The following is a 19,898-nucleotide window of genomic DNA, read 5'->3' on the forward strand; positions in this document are numbered from 1 at the left end:
GAACAACCTATGAATTCATATTTATATTGCCAGATAACAAGGAAAGATGCCGGTATATATGAGTTGGTACTGAAAGACGACAGAGGAAAGGACAAGAGTGTACTCAAGCTTATAGATTCAGGTAAAACTTGTTGGACCCGTTTCTGAACACCTGTCTGCTTCTAATACTTGTCTGCCAGCACTGAATAGTCTGATACATTTGTCTTCTTAATTTGTTTATATCGAAGAGTGTGCCTCTGGGTAGCTATTATTCTGTGTGTGGTTAAAGAGGTTCTTTAGTCCAGTGCGCTTGCATGGGGTTTTCTATGTGCAAAGATGGCGCAGTTATGGAGGTCCCGGATCTGTGGTTGTCTGCCCATGTGTGGGAAAACGTGGAATGCGCACAGATGTGCCATAGGTCTTCGCCAGGTCCCATAGGCTGGACAGAACACTTCAGCACATTTGTGCATGCTCTGGACTTTAAAGATGGTGGTGCCAGGGAAGGGGGTGAGGCCAGCATTATGAGGACTGAAGTTGCTCTTTAATTGCTGTATTCTATACTTCTACAGTGTTGATGGCTATTATTTCTCTTCCACGCATCTTTCTTCTGCGGTAATGCTTTCTACTACTGTCTTCCTCTATACCCCTGCTTCTTTATCCTTGTACTTGCCTCTTCCACAGTGGTCCTCTTACCTACACACATTCACCCATATACCGTTCTTACCCTTAAATGTTAATCTTTGATGGTGTTGCTCTCTGCCTTCCCCTTTTCATACTCTTTCACCTCTTTACTTTCCTCTTCCACAGTGGTCCTCTTACCTACACACATTCACCCATATACCGTTCTTACCCTTAAATGTTAATCTTTGATGGTGTTGCTCTCTGCCTTCCCCTTTTCATACTCTTTCACCTCTTTACTTTCCTCTTCCACAGTGGTCCTCTTACCTACACACATTCACCCATATACCTTTCTTACCCTTAAATCTTTGATGGTGTCACCCTCTGCCTATCCCTTTGCATATACTATTTCACCTGCTTACTTTCCTCTTCTACAGTGCACCAGGAGTTACTGCCTACCTCTTATTCATACCCCTATATTCCTAATGTCTACTGCGGTTCTCTCTGCTATTGCCTTCCTCTTGATCCCTGTTCTTTAAAGCAGACCTTGCTAGAGAAGGTCCATAAATTATCTCAGACTTCCTCCCCCTGTAAAATGGCTATATTTTAGAAGGGCGAAAGCTTACCTGTGAGGAAAAAGTTAGAATAAATACCTAAATCTCATCTTCTACACTGCAAGGGGTGATGTCACCATTTTCCGACCGATTCCTGGGAAATTACATGTACCCCAAATTTCATGAGAAGACACTAGCCTAGTACAAGTGTCTAGTACGAGTGTCATCCTGCTAGATTTGGGATCCTCATTGTTCCCAGGATCTCACTGGAAGAATTGTGACATCACCTTCACATAGGCACTGTGGGTAAAAGACGGGGTAATGTAAGTTTATTAACTAAATGTATTCCTCAAGGATAAATCTTTACTTATTTTCTATTTCTTCACCCATATTCCAACATTATTTTAAGTTTATTTGCCAGTGTTTCTTGTATCTGTTGCCCTTCTCTTTACCCACACTCTTTCACCTTGGTATGCTTCTGTATGTTTTTTCTGTATTTCTCTATCCATTTTATCTTTGTGCTCCTGTTCAGCAAGGTAAAAATAGCCATACACTTTACAATTTCACCGTACAATCTTTGTACAATCAATATTTACCAAAATGTTGTAATATCGGGATCTAGTTAAACCATACAATCAATTTGTATCCAATCAGGCAGGCCCTTGAACTGAACACCTGTTAGTAGATCTAAAGGAGATTGTGCAATCAGATTGTAACATGAAACATGTATGGTTGAGCCTAACTTTTTACCCCTCTCCTACTGCCTCATCATTATATTCTTCGTCTGTACTTAGGTGGACCTTTCTATTGCAGCCTTCCTCTTCCACACGATTTTCTTATCTTTTTACGTCTCTCTTTTACAGATTCTATGGTGTTGATTTACTAAAGGCTAAACAGACTAAATAGACTGTGCTCTTTGCAAGTGCAGTTGCTCCAGAGCTTAGTTACTTTGCAAAGAATACCCAATCACGTGCAAGGAAAATAATAAATACAGCATTCTTGCTTGCACATGATTGGATAATGGAAGTCAGCAGAGATTTTGCTCATTTACTAAGCTCTGGAGCAACTGCTCCTGCAGGGTGCAACTGTACTTTGCAAAGTGCACAGTGTATATGCCATTAGTAAATCAACCCCACTGCAACTTGTTTGCTCTCTAAGTTTATCCTTTATTTCATCCTACTTTTAGGGGCCCATTAAAACCATTGGGTTGTGATGTTCAAGTTGAAATCTAATAGGCTCAGTTCACACCAACGTGTCCCAATCAACAATGATTTTCCTCCTGAAAGAGGACGGGGATAGTAGAAGCCCCTTCTCTCTTAAGCCACAATGCAATAGAATTTTGAAATTTTAAAATAGGAAGGTCACAACAGGGATAATTACTATTTTATTTGTATTCTTATTTTTTAATTCACATATCAGTATGGGAGGTAGCTATCACTTAGAAATATAAAGGACAATTTAAAAAAGTAGTGCCCTTGAAGTAAGGGATGATTTAGTCACAGTTAAAAAATGAGGTGGGTTTTTTTTCTTTTTTTTTTTTTTCCCTTATTGTATCTTTGTCCCTCCCCCTTTTCTACATTCCTGCACCTTACCTACCTCTACCTGCCCTATTAGTACCTGTATTAGGGACCTAGTCGGACTGAATAGTACATCTCCCATAGAGGTCGCCCCCCCTGTCTCTAAGTGAGGTGGGGAGGGGGAGATGGAGGGGGGTGTATTTGTCTCCGCTCTTTACTTTACTAAAGAAGAGGGAAGGAAGGAGAAAAGGAAAAAGGGGTCACCTTATGTTAACCAAAACAAGGGGTTTTAAGGAGACCATGTATTTGTTGTTAAATGTATGTTAGTATATAAATGTAAGAATGTCATGTTGATGTTAAGTTTTTGTTGAAAAATATTTAATAAAAAGTTAAATGGAAAACAATGATTTTGACAACCAGGGGGAATTTGCAGCAATAAAAAAAACAAAACAATCTTTATTTCTTCATATGGAGTAGAATATTTTCCGATACAAGACAAATGAGTTGGGACATTTTTCTGAGCGCTGTTTTTTACATTATATGTTTTACCTGCCAATATGGGTATTGTGTTGCCAGCTGCCAGAGATTGTATATGATTTTGACTTCTCCTGTGCATTGACATTTTATTTTAGATATTCTATTTTTACCCAGCCTGCACCACGCAATGCATTGTTGTGAATTGGGACTATTGGACACATTGTTATCGTATTGGGCTTGTGCTGAGCAATGCAGATCAATGCATGCAATGTGAATAGGCTCTCATTTGGTCATTGTAGTATACTTTACATTAGTGGACTGTGATGCACTTCTCTTTGAACAGTCCAGAACCATCGTTCTTGATCACCATTTTACTCATTTCAATGTCTTTGCACTAAAATCTTTTCAGCTGTACTATGACATTATATGATGTGATTGTTCATGGTCTAACTATTTATGTTTCTATTTTACCAGCATTTGATGATCTCATGAGTGCAGTTTGCAAACAGATAGGTAAGTATTTAGTACATCGACAGTCATCTTTCAGCCTGCTAAATAGTTACAGCTAGTTATATAGTTATTTGAAAGCATTTATGGTGCCATAGCTTAAAATGATAACAATTTAATTAAAACATCATTTAATTTTGATAATTTATTTGTAGTGCAGGTCACAAATAGAAGAAAACCCCTAACTGTCTGTCATATGTAATCACTTAAAGCGGAGGTTCACCCTCAATATAAAATGCAGCTTATTCAGATCAGCACAATAAGTACATATACAGTCTGCTATCTGTAATTTTTAAAATCAATGCAATACCTTTAAACAGGCGAAAATAGCAGGCACTTCTGGGTATCCCTCCTGCAGGAATGGGCGTGTCACTTCATTCCTCAGCGCCCCAGTGTTTGCTGGGACTAGATCGCAATATCTCCTGGGAGCACAGTGTCACGCTTCCCAGGAGACGATTCATAACGCTGATTCTCGAAATATCGCGGGATTTTACTCATCACGCGACTCATGAAGCAGGTCACGTGATGAGGGCAGATCTAATTCCGCCATTTTAATTGTTGGCAAATAGGTAAAATCTTCCATTACACACTGCATTGCCCATGCGCGGGATAGAGCAGCATTCACCGAATCCCGGAAGTATTTGCTTGTGGGCTTAACAATGCCCACAAGCAAGATGAAACTTTACAGCACAGATTTTTATAAATGATTATTTACGGCCGAATGTGAATGCGGATGCCTAGAGAATTCAGAAAAGTGAGTACATTCTTAACAAGGTTAAAGCTGTAGATGCACTGGTTAAAAAAACATTTCCCGCGGAACCCCCGCTTTAGATCCAAACATTTTACTATGTTACAGTAGACTAGTCCTAGTTTTCTTGCATGTACTACCCAACCTTGTCATACAGCATTAATATGTTATATAATGCCGTTTGATTACTTTTTCTAGCCGAATCTGCCACACAAGTCAAGATCATGAGCAATGAGGAAGGCATAAGACTATATTCATTTGTAAACTACTTTGTGGATGATCTCAAACTCAGTTGGGTTCACAAGTAAGTCTGACGATCATCACCTACTATAGTACAGCAAGTATTTATCATGTATAAATGAAGGTGGACATAGATAATCCGAGTTCCTAAATGCTACCCTGGTGTGAATAGATATGGATAAACCTGTTACTGTCTAATGGCTATGATTGGCTTAAATTATTTTAGTAATGTGTAATGAATAAATCCATGTGTATGATGTCATAAAATATTAAAAATGATGGGTCTGCCTTGCTCCTCTCATTAATCTCATCTTTGTTTTTTTAGTGATGGCAAGATTAAGTACACAGAGAGAGTTAAGAGCGGAGTCACTGGAGAGATGATGTGGCTACAGATTAACGAACCCACACCAAATGACAAGGGCAAATATGTCCTGGAAATGTTTGATGGAAAAACAACTCATACTAAGGACGTCGACTTGTCTGGACAAGGTAAGGACCATTTTACATATATTATATTTCAAATTATTTAGTGTTATACTGTATAGTACAATTGTAATGTGCATATTATTCCTTATAATATACCGTATTTATCGGCGTATAACACGCACAGGCGTATAACATGCACCCTAACTTTAAGAGAGAAGTTTTAGCCCAGGTTCACACTGGGTATGATTTGCTTCGATTTGAAATGCGAAATCGCATCTCAAATCGGCGGCATTTGCCGGCAATTGTCGGCAATGACACTGTCCTAATCGGTGCGACGCCGCATCTGCGGCGCTGCACCGATTTCAAAAAGTAGTTCCTGTACTACTTTTTGCGATTTCGGGCCGCGATTTACATTGACATCTGTGCAGAAACCTGCACAGATGTCTCTTAAATCGCGTCCGAAATCAGGACTGCCAGCGGGAGTGAAGCCGTGCGAGTTCAGCTGAACTCGCACGGCTTCACTCTCGCAGCCCAGTGTGAACCAGAGCTCAGGAAAATAACTTTCCAAAGCCCCCTGCTTATAACACGCAGGCACAGTTTACCCTCTATTTTCAGGGTAAAAAAGTGAGTGTTATACGCCAATAAATACAGTAATTTAAAAAAAGTGAATAAACCAGGGCTTTATATTGTTTTTTTTTTCTTTTACAGCTTTTGATGAGGCCTATGCCGAATTCCAGAGGTTAAAGTAAGTATTTTGTCCTATTTATACAAAACGCGTAGTTATCGGGTTACTATATTTAGTGTTCTGTACTAAAAAAAAACTGCAGTGACAGCTGATTCTAGATTTATTTTTTTCTGCCAAAAATATTCACATATTCTCTACTTAGCAGTCCCCCTACAGCCAAACCTGATGGCGTCCTTATTTAAAATATACAGTATATCGCTCCAACTGGCACCCAAGTAGTAATTACAAAACATACTCATTTGTGAAGTACATGTGCTTACTGAATAAAAATAAAGATGACATACTGTTTTGAGTATGTTATGAATATATTAGTGACACCGATGTACAACAGCTTGCAACATATATGATGTGTCATTCCAGCAAAGATGACTGTATAGCTAAGAGGAAAAAAAACAATTCTTACTGATCTGTATGACAGGCAGTTGGCAGGAGCTGTCATCAGCTGAGTCCAGATATTGATACAATTCTTATTTTTCACCAGTAGAGGGAGTTCCACCAGCTTTTCAGTGCTGTCTATGTTTATTTCTTGTATGAGAAAGCAGTGACAGGCACTGTAGCGTAGTGTTTAGCGAATGTCTATTTCTTCTATGATATTCCTATATTAATCAGTTTCAGCCTTAGTTTTATATTAATAGTTATAATAAATGTTTGTAACCATTTATCTGTTTCTGGCATGCCTCAATTTGTTGTAGAACATTTTTAAAGTTTTTAAATATTAGTATGTTAAGGGTAAGCGGCTGATAATATATCAGAATTTGGTCGGTAGTACCTGCCTGGCTAAATCCCGAAACACGTGTTTTGGAAAGAGCTGAACATAAGCTTTGTGAACTTGGGACATAGTGACCCAGTTTCTATAATAGCAAGGGATCAATGGAACGAATTTTAATCTTTGTGTTTTCTTTCTCGCCAATAACAGGCAAGCTGCAATAGCAGAAAAAAGTGAGTAACTGCTTTTTATGTTTGGGTAGCATAACTAGAACATGTATAAGTTGAAGAAGAAAACTTGAACAAATGTAAAGTGGTATCAAACCCAAAAGCAAACTTTTATTATATTGCAGCTTACCAATTATAAGATGTGATGGATGCATTTGTTTTCCTTTTCAGGCTTCCTTTCTTTTATTTTCACCTGATGATCCTACCAGTAAGTCTGTTGTTTTTCAACAGACCAATCTGTCCAGCAGCTGTAGCAGCTAAAGAGTTGTGGCAAATCATTTATCACTGAAAGGGGGGCATACAATGATCAGCTCCTAAAGTTTTAGTAGATAAACCCCAGTTTGCTGCCGACCAGATCACCGGGTGAAAACACAAGGGAAAAAAATAATAATAAACTTTTGCAGCCACCACTTTTTAGGATTGTAAGCTGCAATATATTACATTTTTGGTTTTGGGTTTAATACTGCTTTAATAACAACACCTTTGCCTAAAGATTGCCATCCACCAGATATATTGGGATCTATATAAAAGTGCATAATGTACGAGGGTGGCTTGTGAGCTCTGGGAAGAGGTGGAAGTCCGAAGGTGAAGCCACACTGATAAATTGAAACTATGAAAGTGTGAGGCCGAGCATCGTCCTGGTGGAACAGCATAACCTTTGTAAGCATCCCAGGCCTGTTGAATTTGATTTTGTCACAAAGTTTGGTAAGCCTAATTCCCTGTACACACGATCGGAATTTCCGATGAAAAAAGTCAGACGGAATTTTTTTTATCAGATTTTCCGACCGTGTGTGGGCCTCATCGGACTTTTTTCGTCGAAGTTTAGAAATAGAACATGTTTTATTTTTTTCTGATGGAAAAAATTCCTATCGTCTGTGTGGTACTCCGACAGAGAATATAAACCCCACGCATGCTCAGAATCAAGTCGACACATCCTCTGAAGCATTGAACTTAATTTTTCACGGCTCTTCTTATTTTTTTACGTCACTGCGTTTTGGACGGTCGGAATTTGGTCTGACAATGTGTATGCAAGACAGCTTGAACGGAATTCCGATGGAAAATTCCATTCGATTTTATCCCATCGGAAATTCCGATCGTGTGTACAGGGCATAAACATTGTCCATTTATGGTCTGGCCATTTGGAAGGAAATCCACAATTTTCATGCCTTTACAACCCCCAAAAAAATTAGGTTTACAGTTGCTATGAAACAAAATGCGTTGTCTCATATTTCTAAATGCTTTGTAACCCAAGTTATGAATACTATCCTGGCCCCCCTTCCTTGCTGCGGCCAATCCAACAACAGCTATGAAGGAGACGGTTGGTTTAATTTTCCTGAAACAAACATCAGCAGGAAGAATGGAGAGACTGACACAGCCCCTCTTCCTCTGTATTCATCTTAGAAACATGGTACAAAGTACTACATGTACTTTGCCCCATTGAGGACAGAACTGTAAAAATAAAATAAAAATTGTGAGAGATCTTCTTTAAAGCCGATTTCCAGGAATTCAAAAACTTTGTAAAAAGTGCAGGCACACTGTGAAAAGTCTTTGTAGAGTTCCCATAATACAAAGGCTCCTGTGATTGGGCAGAAGGAGCAGGCATAGCAGCTGCACTGACTGTTGACCTGAAATATCGTTGTCAGGTTCCCGAAAAAATGATGATAGCCATCTTCCGGGAGTGCAATACAACTGTGAGCTATCGGTATAGAGATAAGCTCAGGAGATGTCATGCACCTCCTTGGACTTAAAGCGGAGCTCCACTGTAAAAAAAATATTAAAAGCCAGCAGCTACAAATACTGCAGCTGCTGACTTTTAATATTAGGACACTTACCTGTCCTGGAGTCCAGCGACGTCTGCAGCAGAAAACGAGCAATCACTCGTCTATCTGCTGCCCCCACCACCATCCTTGTGAGGGAATCAGGAAGTGAAGTGCTCCGGCATCACTGCCCAATTCCCTACGGCGCATTCGCGAGTCGCGCAGCGTCATCCTCACTGGTCACCGCTGTGTTCTGGGAGCGGAGTATTTCCCAGAACACAACGGGCGGGGGCAGGAAGTGACGCACTACACGCAGAATCCCCGCAGTGAGGACTCCCGAACGTGGGTGAAAATACCTATCTTTGACAGGTATCTGCACCCCCCTCCCCCTGAAAGGTGTCAAATGTGACACCGGAGGGGGGGAGGGTTCCAATGAGCGGAAGTTCCACTTTAGGGTGGAGCTCTGCTTTTAAGTTCTTATGCACACTGGACGTTTTTTTAGCTGTTGTTTTTGGCTTCAGAAGTTTTTTACTGTAGCCAGTAAATTCCACAGCATGTTACCTTATGTGTCCATGCACACATAGGCTGTTATCAGAAATTTTTGGCAGGGGGGTGTTTTTAGGCTGGAGTGCTTTAAGAGGAGTTTTTCAGCTGTAAAAATGCTCTAACTCTGATAAAAGCTCAAAAACACTGAAAAACGCAGCTATTCTGCGTTTATCAGCGTTTTTGAGCAATAAGCTTTTGTGGGAGTATAGTTTTGCTAAAAAAAAGCTAAAAAATGCTGCAGCTAAAAAAACGCTACTGCAAAAACACAGCTTTTTACAGCTAACACTACTGACGTTTTTGTAACATCCAGTGTGCATGAGGCCTAATTCCGCGTACACACAACCGTTTTTCGGGTTGTAAAAAATTATGTTTTTAATGGTCTAGAAAAAACTACATTTTTTTTAACCCGATCATTAAAACGGCCTTGCCTAAACACGATTGTGAAAAAAAATGCTCTAGCAAAGCGCAGTGACGTACAACACATACAACGGCACTATAAAGGGGAAGTTCCATGCGGATGGCGCCACCCTTGGGGCTGCTTTTGCTGATTTTGTGTTAGTAAAAGTTTGGTGAGAGAGACGATTCACGCTTTTCTGTCTGTTACAGCGTGATGAATGTGCCATCTCCATTACGAACGCTAGTTTTACCAGAACGAGCGCTCCCGTCTCATAACTTGCTTCTGAGCATGCACGTTTTTTCACATTGTTAAAGCCCACACACGACCATTTTTTACGACGTTAAAACCGACAACGTTAAAAACGTTGTGAAAAATTAGAGCATGTTCGAAATTTTTAATGCCCATTTTTTACATCGTGAAAAATGCTCTGGAGCCCACACACGATCGCTTTTAATGACATTAAAAAAAAAACTTCATTTTTTACAACCCCAGAAGCGATCGTGTGTACGCGGCATAACTCATAGAGTGCCTTCACTTTTTACAAAGGAGTGGAATTCAACCTTTAAGCTTGTTTTTTTTCCTAAATGATGGCAAAATGATAAAAAAAAAAAAAACTACTTTCTGAAAAGATAGTTTCATTTAAAGGAAATGTCCTGAGAGAGCATAAAAGCTCCTTCTGAAAAGGCTATCATGTTGTTCCAGTGGCTCCAATACACTTTCAGGAACTAACTATGCAGATTAGGTGTGTCTTCGTACACACTTTCTAGTCTACATGCTTCTTTTTGAGAGCCAAACAGAAACTGAGAATGAATAAAAATGGTATGTGCAGACACCTGTTGTGTCATATCAGTTCTCTGCTTCTTGTATTAGTTTTTTTTATATATATAGAATGGGTGGGGGGTTGTCTTAATCTCTGTCTCTCTAGTTGCATTGGAAAAAATGCTGCTGTAGTTTGTGCTGTAGCTATATCTTGCACATACCTCTTAAACGGGCTGTAAAGGTTAGTTTTTTATTTTCTAAATAGGTTCCTTTAAGCCAGTGCATTGTTGGTTCACTTACCTTTTCCTTCAATTTCCCTTCTAAATGTTTTTTTTTAACTTTGTCTGAATTTCTCACTTCCTGATCCTCCTCAGTAAGCTGTTCTGGCTGACTAACCCCCAGCCAGATGATGGGGGCAAGCTTACTGAGGAGAAACAGGAAGTGAGAAATTCAGACAAGGGAAATCGAAGGAAAGGGTAAGTGAACCAACAATGCACTAGCTTAAAAGGAACCTATTTAGAAAATGAAAAATGAACCTTTACAACCCCTTTAACTATCCCACAAAGAAAATTCTGATTCTTGAACCCATTTATTCATCTAGGGCTCATTTACACACCCTAATCACCCTGTGCAGCACAGATTCCCCCTACTGCCCTGGCTCACCGTCCCTTCCTCTGCTGCGGGCACACAGGGGGATGTTTTACATTAAGTGAGGGAAGGGGATGGTAAATTTTAAGTAATTTTAAGGCCCCTTCCCTTTCAGGATGAACACAGTGAGTGATGTGTTTGAGCTTTGGGGTGCACATCCTAATGCAATAGGCTGCACATACCTATGTATGCATTATTGTACCTTGCAATCACTTGCATTATTTTACACAATAATACACTTGCAAACGAGTGAATACAACCTTCCTTAGACCCCTTTCACACTGAGGAGTTTTTCAGGCGGTACAGCGCTAAAAATAGCGATGCTATACCGCCTGAAAAACTTTTTCACTGCCTACTCAATGTGAAAGCCCGCAGCAAATCCGACGGTATAGCGCTGCTATTCTTAGCGGCGCTATACCACCACCGCGGCTCCCGCCCCAGTCTGAAAGGGGCCTTAGAAACATGCTTATCTGTTGTGGCTATGTGACAGAGGATAGCAGGCCTAGAAAGAGAAATTGGCCACAATTGAAGCTTGTATGAATCTCAGTTTAATTTGTTTTGGCAATCAAGCCAGATGACTAGCTTCTGTTAAAGAGACTTCCACATTGTACGCATTGGGGTTGAAAAGGCAAATAGGGTGTTCATTTTGCAAGGGAATTTCTTCTTAGCCTAGGGAAGGGAGGGGAGCTCTACTGATTTCTGTCATCCAATCATGTGCAGGGAAAAATAATTTATTTTGATTTTTCTTGTGATTGGATATTCTTTGACAAGTGAATTTTCACTACATTCACTAAATGAAGGGAAAGGTCCCACGTAGGATAGAACTTTCCTTGCAAAATGCACAGCCTATTTGTTTTTAATAAGTCAACCCCATTGTGTGCTTTCCAGATGATCCGTTGTGCATGCCCACATATTTAATAAATCTTGACTTTTTTAGAGCGCATATGCATTTGAATAACTTTGGTTTTCCTTTATTTTAGATCGTGCAAGAGTTATAGGAGGTTTGCCTGATGTTGTAACTATACAGGAAGGAAAGGTAAAAGAGACATATGACATACTATTGAATGTGATAATGGCTTGTGGGTTCTTATGTATGTGTATTTCTCTGAAACTGAACCAGCGTGGAAGCAGATCTGCACAAAATATGACTCAAATCAAACTTTCATTTCAAGCCAAGCATGTTATATTATCTTGGTATATATTTTTTAAATACAATGAAAAGTTACTACATGAACTTGAAACACACTAAATGAATGTCATCCTGATTTGCATCTCACAACATTGCGAATTTGATTGATGAATGTCCCTCTCTGTTTTTCCCCAATTTGTAAACCCCCAATAAAACATTAACACTGTACAATGCAGTCTATATAGAAAGGGTTTGTTGTATTTGATTTGGATGATGCTAAAAAAAATAATACAGGCTTTTGCCTGCCAGTACTATCAATCTCCCTCATTAATTCAGATCAGTGATGAAATGTTTTTTTATTATTGAGGGATAGTTTTTATAAAGTAGTATTAAACCTTCTCCTTTTTCAGTTTAACACAAAACACAATAAAGTAAACATTCCCCATTAAACTATTTGTTCAAATTCTCTGTTGGCATATCTCTTTGCTGTTTTCCATGAACTCCCAGTCTTCACAGGGAAGAGTTGCCAGTGGACAGTGCAGTCTGTTAGCTTAGAGAAGGAGGAGGGAGGAGCAGCGAAGTGCCTTGCCATCCTACGCTATGGGCTGTGTGATTCCTTCTGATGCAGACAGTGTAGGAACAAATTTGGTCCCTGCATGCAAGGGTGGCTCCAATAGAAAGAAGCCAAGCCATCATAAAACAAGAAACCAGGGTCATGGCACCAGCTTAAACTGGAATATAGGCAAGGATTAAAAGATAGTAAAGCCGCATACTCATTAAGTGAGTAAATCAATGCTTCAAAAACTGAGGGTCTGATAGCACTTGAAAGTGTAAGGCCGCGTACACACGGTCGGACAAAACCGATGAGAATGGACCGAGGTTCAGTTTCATCTGTCCAAACCGACCGTGTGTATAGCCCATCGGTCTGTTGTCCTTCGGTCCAAAATTTTAAAACATGCTTTAAAATCGAACCGATAGACCGCTGCCCGATCGATCCAAACCGATGGTTAGTACAGAAAGCATCGGTTCAAAACCAGCGCCTGCTCAGAATCAAGTCGACGCATGCTTGGAAGCATTGAACTTTGTTTAATTCAGCACGTCGTGTGTTTGACGTCACCGCATTCTGACCCGATCGGTTTTTGGAATGATGGTGTGTACGCATATCAGACCATCAGGCCACTTCAGCGGTGAACCGATGGAAATGGCCCGTCGGACCATTCTCATCGGTTTGGAACGTCCGTGTGTACGCGGCCTGAGAATGACAATAAATAGGCCAACACAACCAATATTTTCAGCATCACACTGAAATTACAATAGGGTGATATTCTAAAAGATAGTAGATTAATAATGGCATAGATTCCAAACATACTGAATCATTTTTTTTGTTTTTTTTTATTGATTTCACCAATAATTATGAAGGTAATTTAAATGTATTTCATTGGTTGGCTTCCAAGCCGTCACTGGCAACAAAACATTTTCTTGGTTTATGGGAAGAAGGGAAAAAAATCCTTCTTTACTCGTGTCATATGTGCAGCTGATGCAACGGGGGTCAGAGCAAAGGGTGAGAGCAGTTAATAGTGAAAACCTTTGAGGATTTAATTCCCAACCAAAAATAATAAATGTTGTTCCCCAGCTCTTTAGCTACTTTACTCAGGTGTACAGTGACAAGGGGCAGTGACAAGGTTCAATATTAAGTCATCCAGAGATCTGAAATGTCACCAAGGACAGAAAAAATTCTGTTGGTTCTATTGGATTTGGCCGTGGCATTGACAAGCCCTCAAATATGGTTGCTGGTGTCTTGGCCCTCGAAAAATTATGTTTTTTGAAGGCTGAAGCAAAGCAAATAGCAAAAAATGTATAACTGTTGTCAAGGAAATAAAAAATCTAAGTGGCTACAAAAGCTACAATTTTTAGATTCCTTAAAATGTCAATAATTGCATGACTTTTAATTGAGACATTCTCTTGAAAGAGGATAATTTACTCATTTCTATCATCCTTCCTATCTCCTAGGCTCTTAACCTCACATGCAATATCTGGGGAGACCCAGTGCCAGACGTCACATGGCTGAAGAATGAGAGAGAACTTATTGGAGATGACCATTGCATCCTTAAATTTGAGTCTGGAAAGTATGCCAGCTTCACTATCACCACCGTTGCCCAATCCGACTCTGGCAAATACTGCATTCGGGCAAAGAACAAATATGGCACTGAAACTAATGATTTTTGTGTAAGTGTGTTTAACCCAGATGCTGAAGAAACAGAGGAGGAGGCTCAGCATGATACTAAGAAAAAGTAACTAGATCGACTTTAAAGATGGAGAAATTAGGGATGGTAGAATGATGTTAAGTGCTATAATCATGTGCAAGAGCCACCTTTTCTCAAACCAGTTCTTTGGTCTTACAGTGATCTACAATACCACCTTAAACTAGCCCATCACACTGAATAGGTAACATTTTGCTGTGAATGAAGATCCTAAATACTAGACCAACTGATTAGAAAAGAGGACTGTTTTGAGAAAAGATCATGTATGTGATAGACTCCACTCCTTTAACCTACCTCACTTCTACATTGAAACAAAATTGGAGCAGCTTAAAGTATTTTCTTTTTCGCATCTATAGTGGGAAGAGCAATTTTGTGCCTTGAGCCAATATTTTTGACAATCCAGTCAATTTGCACAAACTATTAATATCAATGGTGCTTTCTAAATCCTTTAGTAATCCTGTCCAGAAAATGGATAGGCAAAGTGGCTAAAAAACACATGCATACAAAAAAAAATGGTTGATTCTCAATGAGTCCATCGCTTTATGTGTTAGTGAGCATTTAATAAATTTGAGGTTCTACTGCTGCTTTAATTGTTTAATATCAGTCACAATTATTATACCAATTAATTCCCCCTATTGATAAACCAATAATAGCAGTAAATACTCCATCTTTCCACAGGCTTGCTTCACTTATAACCTAAAAGGGAATAACAGTCTTATTTAACGATGCTATACCATATCCCATTTTACTTCCAACTTGTTTTAGAACCACTGATGTATATAGGTGTTCAAAAATATTTATAATTTAAATAGTTTGATGATTTATTGTAGTGGAATAGATTCACTCTAGCGTGGTGGTAAAAAAAGACAAAGGAGAAAAAAAAAAGGTTTGTTGTAGAAGAGGTAGGCTCTCCAAATGTTTCCAAATCCCATCAAGAGGCGTAACAACGCTCTACTGGGCTCCATGAAATTAAATTATTCGGGACCCAATACTACTAACCCTCTATTTTTAATAATATTAGTATTTTTACACACACAATGAAGCTAGGGTTTTTGAGGACATCCGCCACCAAAAGCATGCTTCCCTTAGACTGGGATGGTAATAGGAAGGGCTGTAGATGTCCTCTTAGACTTTAACTACATAGCCAACACTAATGGTAGCATGACAATGGTATTATCCAGCAACACTAGCTGATATGTCTTTGTCATGGCCCTTATAATACAGCTTTATTACAGTCACAGAGACATTAAGATGAGGTGGGTGAAAGAACTGGAGTGGGGTAAAAGCTAGTGTCTATGTTTTACTCTGGCAGTACACAACTGGCAAGACTTTGGAGGGTGGGAATACATGTAGAATTACTCTACTGTGTAAAACCATACTGTACTGTAATACCACCACTTTTATATGTTGTCCATTACTGTTCATGTTCATTTCTGTTGACTGTCACTAATAAACAGAGCACATATTTTCATCTCTACCTCCACCCTCGTTTCACTGTGTGTTCTTCTTTTATTCACAAATCCTCGCACTCGTCTCCATGGGTTAACAGCTTTTAGGGTCTCTATCCTGCTCATCTTCACTATTGCACTAAAATGATAAAATAATCCTCACATCTTCATTTATATCCACAAGTATTATTGTCACTGTATGATACAATGAAGCCTCATGGAGCTGGTAAGTTTGTAGCACTTCAATCATATTTTCATAATGCTCTTTTCACTTCACCATTTCATTTTCTAATATCAAATGCCACATTTAACTTACAACATAGTCACTGCTATAAAAGGTCACTGTAATAATGCTTAAAGTTAAAATACGTAAAGCTTTTTAAAAGTAAATGGAGTAGAAAAAGCTATAGAGCATCTAAAGCCAAACAACATTTTTTTTAAATAGTAGTAAAGGGTTAAAACTTCTATCAGGTTATGTTTTACTTTCTGTGTCTTGCTTATGAGATTTCCCTTCACCCCCTGTCTTTGAGAGGAGGGGAAATCTCCCCAAAATGGGGTGACTTCTCATCTTAGACAGTTGTCACCAGAACATTTGTCCCCATTGGAAGTTTTGCCTTTACATACACTTGAAACTGTTACCACCATATCTGTTCTTGTATTTTTTACCCTTATTGTATAGCATCAAAGTTGGTCATTCACGTGCGTCCCAGTGAGTTCTTGCAGGCCTTGGGTGCTGATATAACGTTACTCGTGCCTGCCTCAGTCTCCAAAAAGAGTTCAGGGAGGTGGCCTCTGTGCCAGGTGCCAATATTGTCCATTTCTGCCTTTATCTTGGAGATTGTGAAGGACATGGATAAGCAACTATGGCTTGTTTTCAAACCACAGGAGGCAATGCTTGGCATTTTAAGACCTACAAGTGCATTTATCATTTTAAAAGCACAAAACCTGACACCCCCTTTCCCCTATGCTATTTATGATTACCTGATGAAATTACTGGTGAGTGAGTAACTTGTATAGCGCTACAAATGAAAAACTAAATCACCTCAAGGTGCACTAGCATTGCACTGTGGATGTTCAATGATAGTCCAAAAAGCTACAAGAAAGGTAGGTAATATAGTGAAATGAACTGGCGATAGATTAATGGTTATATTGGTTATACAGAGATGTTTAGTTTATTTTGAACATTTAACTAATGAAAATGCAGCATGTCAGGCTTGGTTCTTTCAGCGGGATTCCCCCCACTGACAGCTGAATTATAAAAAAAAAAAGTCAATTATCGCTTGTTAAGGAGCAGGGCCACCGTGTCCTTAACAAGCAATGACTCATTCAGCTGTCAGTGGGGTCCCCCTGTTGACAGCTTAAGTGTAAGCAAAGTCCCAGCAATTGGAGCTGTCAAAAAAACAAAAAAAACAGCCAGGCAATGTTTATCAACAACATTGCTCAGCCTCTGAAACAGAAATATAAAAAGAAGCATTGTTTTTTTTGTATCTTTCTGTTTATTCATCTACAGATCAAAGGGATGAACTTTAATCTGCAGATGAAGTGAGTTTAAAGCAACCCGTTTTGTTTTGTTTCTTTTTATTAAATGTTCCTCTGTTTAACCCCTTATTAACTCTAATCAGCCTTACAGAACTCTTTATTCTCCTTCTCCATTTAATGATTATTTTCCTGCTGATGTTTTTTTTGTTTTTATTAACACACATATTTACACCCTTTATGTTGAAAAAAGTGCAAAATTTTTTAAAAAAAGTATTTATTTAATTTGTAAATAACTTTTCAATGCTTTGTACTATTGCTGACAGCTGAAGTGTAAAAAAACAGTTGCCGGTAGGTATCATTAATTGGTATAGGCGAGTACAAAAAAAATATTGGTACTCTTAAAACAAAATGGTATCGGTGCATCCCGAATTCCTCAATAGCCACTGGATGGTTTTAACAAAACTTTTAACTTCTATAATGCATATCATATTTACACAACATATCTAACATTCACCAACATAATAACACTTCAACCACCTCAATAGACAGATGGAGCTTACGTTTGATAGTTTTTTGTTTCAATTTTTTGCTATATAAACAAACAAATACCGAAAAATTTGAAAAAAAAAATATTTTCTTAGTTTCTGTTATAACATTTTGCAAATATTTAATGTTTCTTTATACATTTAGGCCAAAATCTATTTTGCTACATTTCTTAAAAATAACCCAAATCAGTGTATAGTATTTAGTCTGTTTGAAATTTATAGAGTCTACAAACTATGGTATATAGTATGGTATATGGTAAACTATATATATATATATATATATATATATATATATATATATATATATTTGAAAATTGATCAGTCCTGATGTACTGACTGCCTATCTCATTTCTTGAGGCCCTAATATTCCAGGACAGTACACCACGCAAGGGGATCTAACCCTTTCCCACTGTATCCAAAATTTAAAACAAAAAGTGTTGGCTTTAAATAGACGGTCATGTCATATTATAACAGAAGTCTATTTTAAAAAGTAAGTAAAAGAGAGAAGGAAGAAAGAGATATCTTTCTCCATGTCCATAGCAGCTAAGCTCCCCCCCTCTGCAAAAGATTATTGCTATCCATTGAAATACACATCTACAATGATTCATGGTTAAGGCACAAGGGAGTGAATTGTATCATCCTAAAGCAGTGTCTCTCAACCAGGTTACCGCATCACCCGGGGGGTGCCAAATGGGCTCCTCCTGGATGCTGCGACCAGGAAACTCTGTTTGCCCAGATCAGAGATGGATGAGAGGACTCCAGGAGAGATTCCAACCTGATGGGGGAACTCTGTTATGGGGGTTCACAGATGTGAAGGGGCTCTCATGTGTAAGGGGGGTTCTGATGTGATGGGGTGCCTCTGTCTTTGTGATGGAGTTGATTTCTTTAAGGTGGTTGCTTGCATTGTCCCAGGCTCAGGTTTCCCATTGATAGGAGAGCAGTGCCATCTAAGTGCAGCATTATTAAGAAATGTTATTCCATAAAATTGGTAACTCACAAGATGTATGAGATGTCAGCGCATGTGGGATTAATAATGTGGTTCATCCACTCATGGGAAAGACAAGCTTCTCGCTGGTGAAGAGACAGCTGATAGGTCCAGGGAAGCAGGTGGTTCCCACCAGCGCTTCCAGACACTCAGGACGGCTCGCAGACAACAATGTACGTCACTTCTGGTTGGAGAGAGCGGGGAGGAGCGTGCGTGCTCCTTCATTAGGCTCCTCTCTGCTCTCTCTCCTACCAGAAGTGATGTACACCGCTGTCTGTGAGCCGTCCTGAGTGTCTGGAAGCGCTGGTGGGAACCACTGGCATCCCTGGACCCATCAGTTGCCTTTTCACCAGTGAGAAGCTCATCTTTTCCACAAGCAGATGAACCTTGGTAATAATCCCACATGCGCTGACATCTCATACATCTTGTGAGTTACCAATTGTCTTTTATGGAATCAAATATCTTAATAATGCTGCACTTAGATGGCGCTGCTCTCCTTCTGTCTTTGCCTTCCACAGAGTTACTTCTAGCCTGTCATGAGCTGGCAGCCATCCACAGTCAGCTTATCTAAGAACACTTCAACTGTCCTTGTGCCACAAATGTACCTCTCCACATGAACTCGATGTGAAAGAGTTTTCTAATTACTCACTCTCTCTTTATTCAGCTGACCGAGCGCACATGATCAAATGTACTTTCTCTTCCCATTGTTAACTAACAGATATGTTTTTTAGATTTTAGACTGGGGAGGCTCGAGATTTTGCATACTTTTAAAGGTTGCCACAACTAAAAAAAAGGTTGAGAAGCACTGTCCTAGAGGTTTAGATTCTGAAGCTTGGGTTGGAGTTTTTGCAACTCTTCTTTTTTGATAGGACTACTAAGGACTATATATCCCATGGTACCTTTATGCCTGCAAGTAGTGATTCCCGTACTGCCTTGGCCCCCTGAAACTGCTCATCTCAGCATCTCTGTAGTTTGGAAGGCAGGCTTTGTAAAATGTGTGACACAGCTAGGCATTGTGAATGTGTCACAGAATTCAGGTTAATGTGTGGGGATCTTCACAAAGTAGATTTGCAGACTTCAAGATTAATAGGAGTAGGCTAAAAAGAATTGAAATACGATGTAGAAATAAATATATCATTTTACATTTTGACAAAAATGTTGATTTAAGTTCTCATACTTTTGACTGGCAAGTGGCAAATA

At 39.2% G+C, this 19,898-nt stretch overlaps 1 protein-coding gene across 3 annotated transcripts in view; it reads left to right on the top strand.

Moving 5' to 3' along the window:
- MYOM1 (myomesin 1) overlaps positions 1–15,724 on the top strand; it is a 143,927-nt gene extending 128,203 nt beyond the window's left edge. For all 3 annotated transcript variants that reach the window (XM_040354024.1, XM_040354026.1, XM_040354025.1), the window contains 8 exons: positions 34–121; positions 3,620–3,658; positions 4,599–4,704; positions 4,966–5,129; positions 5,775–5,811; positions 6,728–6,750; positions 11,832–11,887; positions 13,991–15,724. In XM_040354024.1, the coding sequence (XP_040209958.1) occupies positions 34–121; positions 3,620–3,658; positions 4,599–4,704; positions 4,966–5,129; positions 5,775–5,811; positions 6,728–6,750; positions 11,832–11,887; positions 13,991–14,275 (798 nt within the window). In that variant the 3' untranslated portion in view covers positions 14,276–15,724. The remainder of the gene's footprint in view (positions 1–33; positions 122–3,619; positions 3,659–4,598; positions 4,705–4,965; positions 5,130–5,774; positions 5,812–6,727; positions 6,751–11,831; positions 11,888–13,990) is intronic.
- Positions 15,725–19,898: the final 4,174 nt, after the last annotated feature.

The sequence above is a fragment of the Rana temporaria genome, chromosome 5 (genome assembly GCF_905171775.1).
Source record: "Rana temporaria chromosome 5, aRanTem1.1, whole genome shotgun sequence".
Lineage (NCBI taxonomy): Eukaryota > Metazoa > Chordata > Amphibia > Anura > Ranidae > Rana > Rana temporaria.